At 47.6% G+C, this 12,507-nt stretch overlaps 1 protein-coding gene across 2 annotated transcripts; it reads left to right on the forward strand.

The window, feature by feature from the left end:
- The first annotated feature begins 1,128 nt into the window (after nt 1-1,128).
- Nucleotides 1,129-9,127, forward strand: CMKLR1 (chemerin chemokine-like receptor 1). Of its 2 annotated transcripts, XM_083373933.1 has the most exons (4): nt 1,129-1,453; nt 1,809-1,887; nt 4,976-5,052; nt 6,628-9,127. In XM_083373933.1, exons 3-4 carry the CDS (start codon nt 5,050-5,052, stop codon nt 7,705-7,707), a joined length of 1,083 nt encoding a protein of 360 aa, XP_083230059.1. In that variant the 5' UTR covers nt 1,129-1,453; nt 1,809-1,887; nt 4,976-5,049; the 3' UTR covers nt 7,708-9,127. The 2 variants fall into 2 exon arrangements, with proteins under 2 accessions (XP_083230059.1, XP_083230058.1); XM_083373932.1 differs by lacking the exons at nt 1,129-1,453; nt 1,809-1,887 and adding an exon at nt 4,065-4,223.
- The last annotated feature ends 3,380 nt before the right edge of the window (nt 9,128-12,507 follow it).

The following is a 12,507-nucleotide window of genomic DNA, read 5'->3' on the forward strand; positions in this document are numbered from 1 at the left end:
AGGGCAGCTCAAAACATGTCTAGCAAACGGTTGCAATAAAAGATCCGCAATCCTTTATTTGGAACAGAGGTCTGGAAAGAAACCACACCGGATGAGTCGGGGGCAGCTTCTCAACAGATTGTCTGGTTAGTTCTGCATTTCTTGGCGATCTTCACGGACAGCTGTTGGGTGGGCCCACCAGTTTCTGCTTCAGCTCCAGGCTTGCGATCTCCAACCAAGTGTCCTGGGTCTCTTGGTGGCTTCAGGAGCCCAAGGATGCAGCTTGGATGACAGCATCTTCTGTCCTCTCAGTAAATAAACAAACGCAATAACCAATGCACAAGCCCAAGGTGGATGTTTTTTAAAATAGGGCGGGATGTGGCGGTATCAGTGACTGCTGATCTAACGCAGCCTTCGATCCCTCTGGAACTGAAGGTGTTTCCTCAACTGCAGCATCTCAGGAGGCTTCAGAGAGTTTGCCAGCTCAGCTGTGCCCTTGGCCCGACCCAGCTTCAAGGCTCTTTGGATGTCTTTCACGAGGTGCCCAGGAACCCCTTGCCCCAATGAAGCCTGAGATCATGAATTTTCTTAGGACAGCTGAGGGCACGTCCTCCCATGCTTTCCATGGCCCCAGCTTGATGCCCTGTTAGATTTCCCCAGGCTTTCTTCTTCCCTTGTCGCCGGGGAAGCAGCTAAGCCCCAGAACTGTCAAAGAGAGGGCGGGGGTTAAGTCTGTGTGCAACGCAACCAGAACTAGAGATAAGCATGGGAGCTTTCTTAGATCAAAGCATCCGAGAGCCTGGGAAAACGTCTCCCCATCTGTGTCCCCGGCTGTGCAAAGCCACGCCTGGGTGGCTGTTTATCTAGGACGGAGCGTGAAACAACATTTGGTCTCCCTGCCTCTTTCCAGCTGGCCTCCGGACTCGGCGAGTGCCAAGACAGCATTGCTGGAGGACCTGACCATCTCTCAGAGGGCAGCACTAGAAAACCGTTTCACTCTGATCGGAGCGCCTGGTGTGCCTGAACCAGGCTTGCCCTGAGCCCGGTGATCGCAGCATGAGTTAAATGCTTCTCTATGATCCTGAAGGAATCACCTTAAGACTCTTCCGTTTCACCGCTTCTGCACTTCAGGCTTCTGGGCAGAGCCCAACCAGGGCTTCAAATGCTTGTCTTTCCCAGTTGGCCTCCGATTTTGCTGGGGGGGGGTGGAACTCCAGCTGGCCAGAAGAGATAGTTCTCTTAATGTAGATTAAATGCTTGGGAGGAAGGACAGTATTTCAGCAAGCATGGAGAGCCTTGGTGGACGCGGAGAAGCAGAGGGCGTGTCTTGAAGGTAGAGCGCTAAGAGAAGCTGAAGGGGGAGAGGCTGAGACTTCTAAGCGAGAATCCCAACTTCAGCTTCAGGACAACTTCAGGCACTTTGGAATCGCCAGACTGGAAGCTGGTCAACAGCCCTTGTCCATGGTCACCTGGAGTGAGTAGGAATCCTCTCTGAGCAAACAGACGGAGGAAAACTTTCTGCAGACTGGATGTTCTTGGCCCTTTGGCTGTAGGCCCTCAAGGTGAGAGTTGGGCATGGTCTCAAAGAAGAGGTGGCCATTGGGTCCTCAAAGTCAGTGGCCCCTTTTGCTTGAGGCAATGCCCAACTCTCATTCCGTGACTGGTGTCCTGAGATGGCAGAAGGTGGAGGTGGTGGAGGTTGCACCAAAAATGACCCACACAGGAAGAAGGGAGCTAATAATATCTTATCTCACTTGCTCCACCTTCTCTTCCTTTCTTTGCTCGCTGCATCTTCTTCTTTTCCTTGCATCGTTTTCTGGTTTATGCAGGTTCGCATCCAGACTGCTGGTCGTGAAGACTTCCTTGAGCCGAAACATCTTCTGAAAGGGACTTTTCCTCACCAGCAAAGTAAGGCCGCCTCTGCTCTCTTCACAAGTTGGGGGAGGGGGTCCAGGGAGTCCCGCAATGCTGGTTGTGGGTGTTTGCAGAATGATAGACAGCCGCATTGCCTCCTGGGGCAAGTTAGAGTTGGGGGGGAGCAAGGAAGTTGGAGTGCAGAGCAAAAGACCTCCTGAGGAGAGACACGGAGGGTGAGAACGGTCTTCTCTCAACCCCCTCCAAGGGTCAGAGCCACTAAGATTTAAAATTGGCTGTAACCCAGTTTCTTTGTGGGTGGGTGGATGGGAGCGTAGGAGGGCATGGGAGATGCTTTGCAAACTCAGCACACCTGGCTTATTTCTCATGCATCCAAAATGGTTTGATGAGCCACCAAATTGGAAGTTCTACCACCTTCCCCTTCTGCCCTTGGCGATCCAGGGACCCCTGGTGAACTCAGTTGATCTCCCTGGATAAACCAAACTTGCCCCAGGATCCACACTCTGGGGTGCATCTAGAAAAGAGATGGAACTTGGATTGCACTGTGGGGGGCCACAATTCTCTTGACTCTTTTGCTCTGCAGACGCCTCCGGTGGTTTGCATCAGACAGGAGAGATATTAGTGGCCCATTCAGGCACAGCTCGGCTCAAGACCTCTTAAAAGCGCAGTCCTGACTTGGAGCGCATGCACACATTCGGGGGTCTGTGGGCAGTGATTCCAGGATATCAGCCATTTTGGATAAAAAGCAGAGGGAGCAGGTGGCTGCGTGGCTAAACCAGGGCCAGCCAGGCCGGCCTTGGGGGAGGCAGGGACTCCTGAGCCAAATCCTAGGCAGAGGGGAGACGAGCAGGCAGGCCTTGTGCTGTGGCTCATGTAGCCTTGTTCCATCTCCACCTCCCTCCCGCACTGAGATTTCCCTTGTTTTCCTTTGCGTGTTGTGGCGGCTGTGTTTCCAAACACCTGATAGCCTTGGCGTTGAGCGCACAAAAGCTGAGCAGACGGTTCTACGGGCGTTCTTATCTCCTGCCTAGAAAGCAACAATCGGGACGGCCTGCAGCCTGCCAGAAACAGCAGAGCTCTGCAGGTTGCCCGTCCTTGGTGGGGCAGAGGCAGAGAAGGAAACGAGGAGAAAGACAGCCCTATAGGCTTTTTTTTGGTTTTGTTTTTTGATTTTGGCACTTGGGGGGCAGAGGGAGGGGTGCTGATTGCGTTGGTGCCCAGGGCCTGAGTCAGGAGGCTTCTAAATCAGGACATCCTGTTTGGGTTTTGAGAAGAAAAAGTGCTGAGGTGGTTGCTCGCGTTGCTTTGCAGAATCCCTTTGCAAAGGCCGACGAGGCTGCTGGAGACCCACCCAAGTTGAGAAGAGAAATAAGACTTTGGATGTTCCCATCGGAAGTAGAGCCACCCTCCTTAATCCCAAGGCTCTCCCCGGCAGTGCTCTATGGGCCATTGGGCATCCCGACCACACGTGAGAGTGAGAAGAATGGGTCCCACCAGCCCCAGAAGGGCATGCTCGGAAGCTCTGATACTTATTCTAAAGTCATAGTTGGGGTCCTCCTCAGCCCTGCCCCACCTTCTGAGACCTTCTCCTCCATCCTCAGAAGCCACCCCTTGGGGGAACGTCGATTCTGAGATTAAAAGCAGAGGAAGGTCATTCATTAGCTTGAAGGGACACTCCAGAAGGACGTTGTCGGTCCCAGGACACACAAAGTATTGGGGGTCATTTATTCAGAGCCATTGCCCCAAAGTGTTCACCCGATGGAATCTGACCTAGTAGGTCACATTCATACATGCATCGAACTGCCTTGGCAGAGCAGCTCCCTTCACCCATACCCTGCTCCTTGAAGTAACCACCAGAGCAGGGAGACTACTCCACGGATACACGGTGTGATCAGAGCTTGGGTCGAAAGGCACAATGGGCAACCAGGGGAGAAAATCCCATCCACCGAGCAGTGTTATCCATGGCCCTTCGGCCTTGAGGATACCAAATCCTTCTCCTGTCTCTGCGATGTTGCAGTCTCGGGCCACAACCTCCAGTCAGCTTGGAATTGCTCAGAGATTAAACCCAAAGAGTCCAGAGACAGAGAGAGGTGGAATTCTGATTAAACCCGTCTCCTTGGAGCATTTCTTCATACACCACTTTTCCTCCTGAGCAAAGCTTTCCAAAAGGCTGCGGCTGGGAATCTCTCCACAGCCAGCCAGTTTAGGGAAGATCCCTGGTGGAATCGAGAGCAAATTGGATGGAGCCACGGCGGAGTTTTCTTCCTCAAATAGGTCACATTAACTAGTCAGTGGTGAAGAACTGCATCAGGAGAAGAAAGGGAACTCTGGCTGGGGTGAAATACTCCAGAGCAGGACACTTGTAGGAGGTAATGAAAGCACCTAACGGCCCACAGACCTTGCCTGGTCTTCTTGAAAAAAGACCCTTACGTTTCCTAAAAACTGAACAGAGTTGGGAGGGACCTTGAGGTCTCCTAGTCCAGCCCCCTGTTCACGCAGGAGACTCTACGCCATTTTGGACAAACGGCTGTCCAATCTCTTGCTGGAAAAGTCCAGTGTTGGAGCCGCCACAACTTTTGTGGGGCAAGTCGTTCCACTGATTAATTGAACTTTCCACTGATTAACTGAATTAATTAAATGAGGGGGAGAAAAGCACAAGGTAGTTATTTTCCAGAAAGAAGTCATGTTTGTCCTTAGAAAATGCAGAATTCCAAGAACCTCCATTTCCCAGGATCCTCCCAAGCCTGGATCCCCTTTGGTCCCTGAGAAAGAGCCGACGCCATCCTCACAATCCCCAGGGCAGAGCTCAGCCTTTATGCACGGGCACCTGGGTTCATCCAGGATGGCAGAGGCTCCGATTCTGCCAATTCGGAGCCACCCAAACCGCTGCCGCCTCCCTCCCTCCCTCCCTGCCACCCACCAGGAGAGAGAGGGAAAGCAAAAAAGAGCTGAATTTCTCTGAAAGCGTTTCCTCTTTCCCAAAACTGCCTGCCTGCAAGGCAGCATAAACCCAGCCCTCGCCTCGAATGGCTCATTAAACAGGAACACTGCTTCCCTCCTCGTTGGCTGATAGTCTTCGTTCCACCGGGTGTCATTGTTGTCTGTTTTGTACCCTTGGCAGGAAAAGTTCCCGTAAGGCCGACTCAGCTGAACTCGCCCCCGGCTGTTCTTTCCTGCTTTGAGCCTCGCTTGTTGATGGTAAGAGCATTCAAGTCAAGAGCCTGTCTGAATCCTGAGCTTTCTATCCCTGGCTTTGTCTGTCTGACTCACAGAATGCATGCTTGGTCTATGATTTGGGACGTCATTTGGAGAAACGAGACCCGTGGAGATATCGCTGCACCTGGCCGGGCGTGTGTGATTCTGCAGTGGGTCCTTGGGAACCACTGTCTCTCTTCAAAGAGAGAAGCAACCTAGAATTAAGGAGAAATTTCCTGGCAGTGAGAAAAAATAATCAGTAGAACGGGTTGTCTTCAGAGGTTGTGGGTGCTCCATCACGGGGGGGGGGGGGTTTAAGGAGAGACTGGACAGCCACTTGTCTGAATTGGCAGAGGGTCTCCTCCTTGAGCAGGGGGTTGGACTAGAAGACCTCCAAGGTCCCTTCCAACCCTGTGATTCTGTATTTTAGGCCAACTGAACAATGACTTGCAATCCCCGCTCTCTTGGCTTCGTCCTACGATAGCCGAGATGGCCAAGGAACTTTGGATCTGGAGCCGTTCTGGAATCCAATTACAGCTTGTCCACAGCTTTGGAAAGTTGGTTCATTTGGGTCTTCTAGAGCTGTGATTCGCAGGCCGGATGGGTTGGCCTCATCTTGCTGGCAGAAGCCCACTGCCCATCTGTTTCCTTGCCCCCAGATGTAAAACCTGGCCATGATATGTTAACACTTTTGTTTGCTTGGAAATCCTTTGTTTGCCTTTTAAGATCCAGCTTAAAATTTCTCAATCGGTAATCTCCAAGGAAAAGAGCCATGCTGACAAAAAAGATGGATGCTTTTGAGTTGCTTTCTTAGATTAGATTTAACCCAGTTTCTCTCAACCATGGCTACTTTAAGACATGTGGACTTTGGCTGGGGAATTCTGCTGGCTGGGGAATTCTGGGAGCTGAAGTCCACGTGTCTTAAAGTGGCCATGGTTAAGAAACATTGTCCTCCTGTTTGCAGTTGTGAGTATTGCAAGTGATGCCATTAAAATTTCAGAGCTCACCAAGGCCTTTCTTTCACGCAGAAGCCATGTTAGCCTTCTATTTATTATGTATTAAATTATTTACACAAGTGCTCAGCTTGCCAAAGGATTTTTCTTCTTCTTCTTTTAAATGTCAGCCAGAAGAAGTCTACCGGTGCTTTCATGCAGGTTGATCTAACATCGGTACGGGCCGATGTTCCACCAGTAGGTGTAGGATCTGCCTTGTCTCCCCTGCAAGGGATTCTGGGACATTCCCAAGGCAGGATACTTACTTATTTTGGAGAATGCCTTATTTAGCCCCTTCCTTCCTCCCCATGCATTGGAGGTGGTGTCACTGGATAGGATTGGGGTCATCCAAGGAAGAAGACCTTGTGCCAGAAGTTAGGCTACGCTCTTCTCTATCCAACCATATCAATTAGTTTTCACTTGGAACAATAGTTCTTTGTTGTTACTCGGCCATTACAGGCAGTCTTAGATGAGGCTAGCTCTCACTGGCTTGTCCTATCAGCCTTCACTTTTCTGTGTTTCCTAACCATGGTGCAGAGCTACCTTGGCACCAGGTCAGGTTTTTGACCCATCTGTGTTCCAACAGGTCATGGAAGAATGGGACAATGTTACGGATTACCTTGACTACTATATTTTTGATAACCTCAACCCTGTTAGAGACACATATAGCAAAAAATCCCAAATAGACCCCCTGACCATCGTTCAGGTGGTTGCTGCTCTCATCTACAGCCTCACCTGCCTCCTGGGTCTGTTGGGCAATGGCTTGGTCATCGCAATTATCCTCAAGATGAAGAAATCGGTCACCACAATCTGGTTCCTCAACCTGGCAGCTGCTGACTTCCTGTTCAATGTTTTTCTGCCCCTGAACATCGCCTACACCGCCATGGACTTCCACTGGGTTTTCGGCAGAGACATGTGCAAAGTCAGCACTTTGCTTCTCAACCTCAACATGTACACCAGCGTGTTTCTCTTGACCACCATCAGTTTTGACCGTTGTATTCTGGTGGTCTTCCCAGTCCAATCCCAAAAGCGTCGGACTCCGACAATCGCCTGGCTGTTCTGCATCCTAATTTGGGTGTTTGGTTTTCTAATGAGCTCCCCTTCTCTTGTTTTTCGAGACACCACAACCACCCAAGACCACATCCGTTGTTTTTACAACTTCTCCTTGTCCAGTTCTCCAAATGACACCGCTCTCGGCGTCCAGAGACATAAAATGGTAACCACCGTTCGCTTCTTGATGGGGTTTATCCTACCCATGATCGTTATCACAGTGTGTTACATTACCATAATTTTTCGGCTGAAGAAGAACCGTCTCACCAAGTCCAAGAAGCCCTTGAGAATTATTGTTGCCATTATCACTATCTTCTTCCTGTGTTGGTGCCCATACCATACTCTCCACCTCCTGGAAACGGATCACCGCTCAATTCCAGAAAATGTCTTCAAGATTGGCTTGCCCCTGGTCACCGCCATCGCTGCTTCTAACAGCTGCATGAACCCCATCCTGTACGTCTTCATGGGCCAAGATTTCAAAAAGTTCAAGGTAACCATCCTGTCCAGACTGGCTAACGCCCTGACCGAGGACACAATCAATTCAGTCCACTCGTTTTCACGCAAGAGCGTCACCAAAGCCAGTTCGATGACTGAAAAAGAATCAATTTTGCTCTGAACATTGGAACCCAACATGGATTACAGTAGGTCATTGGTTTCCAGCAATGATCCAGAGCTCCTTGTGGTTGTCTTCTAGGATTATTCCAGTGGTTTCAGGAGGAACTTGAAACTGGCTTGGTGAATCTAAGCCAATGGTGGTTACGAGGTTCAAAGTACACTCTTGTTTATTCTGATCACAGCTTTTTAAAGGTTATGGCATAAATACCTGATCCTAACTGCATAAACAAACTTCATGACAAAGGAAGGCCCAAAGGTTGAACTTCAGCCTGTAAAGTCTTCACTGCATCCACCCCCTTCACTGCTCTGAGAATGGGGGTGCTTAGAGTTAGTCCTCTTTAGGCAGGACACTGAAACGGATGGGTGTGTATATGTGTGTTTCCTAATCATATGTACCTGTAAAAATCCAGGTGTGTTTTCTCATTCTATCACCTTCCGTGTGAACAGGTAGACAAGAGACAGCCAGGCCTGTTTCTCTCTAACCCATTTCCTGCAATCTCCAATTTTCCCAGTGGAGAGTTTGATTCCTTTCACAGTATAAATCACGCTTCGGAGAATTTCATGCCCAGTTAATTTGGGAAATAATTCATGTTCCCCTCTTTTTCTTTTCACTGAATAGACCTAAATCTGAAACGCTGAGCTAGAATCCAAACCTGGGTTTATAACTTGATAAGTTGGTTTTACTTATCCCAAATCTTTAAAAAAAACCGCTTTTGACTATGTCTGGAAAGACACAGACTATGGGAACCTCTCCTGAATCCTCCTTTCCCCCAAAAAGTGTCAGGCAGAACAAGCTCTCCACCTCTGGAGAAGATCAGCAAGGATTTCTAACTACTAGTGGTTTACAAAAATGTGAGCAAAATAAAAAGGAAGTTGTAGAAATTTGCTGCATCAGGAACTATCTCTTGCAAGAAAATAATAGTTCCTGGGCTCAGAGCACTGAGACATCCAACAATCTTTTCCAGTTGGTGAATCTTGAGGATTTAATAAATAAAAGGAGGTTCAGCTATTGGCATGAGAGTTAATTGCCTTCAATCCAGGTCATAGCAATATGAGGTGTTTGGTAGACGCAATTAGTCTGTTGTGTCAGGTTTTCTGCAAATGAAAAAGTATGTAGTAATTGTTATACGTAACATTCCTAACAAGTATATCTGTATTTAAGATAAGTTGGGGGTTTTGTATTCAATATTCCTAAAGATATGTACTGTTTTTTTTCCATAAGCAGTTTTGTAAGATCCATCTTTTTTAAAATGAAATAAAAAGGTCCAAGCAGTGATACCCTGTAGCTTTTGTGTTACAAAGTGGAGCATATATTAAATAAAGAGACACATTTTTGTGCGATGGCTTGGGTGAAGAAATATTTGGACAGGGATTACTAATAAGACGGGCCCCACATTTCTCCTGAAAAGAAATCTGTTGAATTTGGCATTTTCATCCATGTAAAACTAAGGTCATTTGATTTTTGCTTTATATAATCAGAAATAAAGGCCAGGCATTCAGACTTGAAATTCTTGCTGTGCTGGATGGGGAGTTCTGAGAATTGCAAGTCTTAAAGTTGCCAAGGTTGGACCACCCACCCACCCCCTGAAATAAATACCTAATAGAAGTCTGGCGTCTTCTAAGAACCTCAGTTGTGGAGTTTTTCACCATCTCTGCTTCTTCTTGGCTCTAGAGGGTTTGCTAAAAAACGTCACCAAGAAGCAACAGCCCTTCGTGCCTCTGCGTTTTTCATCCTCAAAGTGTTTTGCACATTCACATCTAATTAATCCAAGTGTTACCCAAAGAGGGCAAATCTGATTCCTGCTAGGGAGATGATCTAGAAAAAATTCCTCTCTGAGGCACATCAACAGGCGTTCGATGAGGCCAACTGGAACTTTGTTTACCATGTCTTAAGACCAAGGCTGCAGTCTCGTGTAATGTATTTTCATACGTATTTCCACAAAGGCATGCTTGTTTAGGTAGATTTTTTTTAAAAAGAAAAGAAGTGTGGGTTTTTTTTTAAAAAAATGAACTGTTCTGTCCACTTTGGAGAGGTGTGAATATCAAAAGCATTTAGCTTTGGCAGACTTTGGAAATGAAAGGAAGGTTGTGTTCAAAGACAAACTAGACTTATTAGAGAGATTTAAGATTAGCAGTCATATTGTGAACACTATTGAGAATAGGAAGCCCCAAATTATCCGGCAGAAATTAAAAAAAGTAAGAAACCAAAGTCAAGCTAAGTCACGGAGAACCTGAGTGCAGAAGGCTGGTGAATTCTGTCCATTCCTGAGACTTAATTTGCGAGCTGAAAAAACTTCCGTTTTTAATCGGCTTGTTTTGCGCCAGGATATAACAAACTGATCGGGCAGTTGCAGTCCAAAAAGGAAATCCTGGAGACTCTGAAAGCTGAGGCCTCTCCAGCTATCAAGAGCCTTTTTGCCCAGGATCTGTTTGCCGAGTGCCCTTTCCCAACCAACCACAGCCAAGCGCAGAAGCTGCCCCTCCCTCCCCCCCCTCTGTGCCCCACGTTCATGGCTGGAGTGAGTGGCAGCTGAGGCCGGATGGTTAAGCAGAAGAAAAGCCACCTCTGTGTCTTGGGGGGTGGGGAGAGAGACTGAACGAAGGACGGTACAGCGGTGGTGATAGGGAAATACATTAAAAAGGCTGTTCCTGGGAAACTGCGGGGGAGGAGAGATTAACACAGCAGTTGTGCTCCATGACTGCAAAACAAAATGTTCCTAAGATATTCTGTGGCTTGGGTGCCACGGAGGGAAGCTAAGCCACCCTCCAGCCCCGCTGCGTAGAAGCAGTCCAACTATTTTGGCCCCTGTTGTTCATTTCCCCAGCTCATCCTCTCCAGCAAACCATAATCTCTGCAAACAGCTTTCCAGAACTGATGAGTGGTGCACAACCCTTGGGTTAAGCCATCAACATAAAGCGCACTTTGTGAAAGCAAATATTTGGTTTCCAGCCTTCTGGTTTGTTTGCCTGTTTAATGTGGCACCAACCTCTTTCACATACAGATAAGGGTGTCTTGAAGGAAGCAGCTATTGCTTTTCACAAGCTAGAGATAGAAGCAGCAACCTTCCTCCTTCACACTGGCTGCATTCACACATTCTGCTAAACGCTGGTTTGGTATGGCCGTGTTTCTGTTTGTTTATTTGTTTTTTCTGGACAGGACAGAGCTGGCTTTTCAAATCTGTGAAGGTCTGGTTCAGAATCTGTTAGGGTTTTCTGGAATCCCATGTCAAATTTTAACGGATATTAGGGGTGATTTATGGCTGGTTTTGACATACTTTATAATGTGTGCAAAAAAGGCACATCTAATATCCAGTGCTGCTATCTCCAAAGTTATTTTTATTAAAAAATATAAAACAGATCTGACTGAACCTTTAGATAATAACTTATGACACTCTAGACAATCTGATTTTCACCTGTTTTCAGGCTATGCCTGTTTGTTCTCCTCATCTTACTGTAGATCTTGTCGTGATTTGGGTACACTCCATGTTGTGTCTCTGGGGCTTCTAAGCCGAGCTGCAGGGTTAATTCTATTTTTTTTCCATGAGGAGTGATCTTGGGGTACAATTCGATGCCATCAAATTAGCCCCAACCCTGGTAACCGAACAAACACCCTCATCATGACGACTCCAAAAACACCCTCATCCTGAATTGATTCCAGCTCCCTCCAACAGTCTCCTTGCTTTTCTTCCTTCACCTAAGCGGAATTTTCCTCCAATGGGATTTTCCCATGTATTTTACCAGGAAACATAGATAGGTCAGCCTAGGAAAGTCAGTGCCCTCCTAACCATACCCAAGCACTCTGAGTTTGTTGGCGAAGTCCATTTTCCTCTCCGAGTTCATGGTGACCTAACCCTAACCCTAACCCAAAGGGCCTCCAAACTTGAAGATTTGTGGACTTCAGTTCCCAGAATTCCTCAGCCAGTCTTTGGGTTGCCGGTTTTGAAGTCCCCTGACCTTATCCATCATCTCTTTCTTCTACTTGTCATACCTTCACCTGGATTAGAAGTTTTTTCTCATCCATCAGCTCAGTGTTTCTAAATCTTCGCAACTTTAAGATGTGAGGACTACAAGTCCCAGAATTCTCCAGCCAGCATGTCTTAGAATGTGGTATATCAGTGATGGGTCACAGAAATCCACAATATTGAAAGGAAATTAAGATTAGTAAGGGAATTGGACCATAATGTGATTCCCTTGTGATCATCCCAGTAAGTATGGTTTCAAATACAAGATGTTGGATCTTCCAACCAAGTCCTCATTCGAGGCTGCTAGTAGCCTGGAGACCGAGAACCCGTTGGATCCCAGGACCCACTTCTGCCCTCCTTTTTGTGGAACTGGACCACGTCTTCTGGTGGTGCCAAGCAGGACAGCCTGCTGAAGAGTGGCTCTTGAAATGCCACCAAGCTGAGATGGGAATGTTGTCCTCGGAGCGCCTGAGGCTGAGCAAGATGTAAATTGCTCCAAAACCAGATAGCGATCTTGTCTGTGTCATTAATAATTCTCTCTGAAATAAGCATAACTGCGCATTTGCTTGATCGTATCAGAAGGGGAACGCAGCCGGCTGACACAACTACCGCAGGAGATATTGTCTGCCAATTGCAAGGGAATAAGTGAACTGAAGGAAGGAAAAATAGGAAGAGAAGGGAGGGAGAAGAGGAAAGGAAGGAAAAAGAAAGAAAGGAAAAGAACTATATTTGGTGAATAGATTTTTGGCTTCACGCTTGTTACAGGGATCCAATAGCAAACGTTCGTATTCCCTTTTTCTTCCTTCTGCTCCAGCTGTCTTCTTGGAATCCCTCAGAAG

The sequence above is a fragment of the Vipera ursinii genome (assembly GCF_947247035.1).
Source record: "Vipera ursinii genome assembly, chromosome: 14".
Lineage (NCBI taxonomy): Eukaryota > Metazoa > Chordata > Lepidosauria > Squamata > Viperidae > Vipera > Vipera ursinii.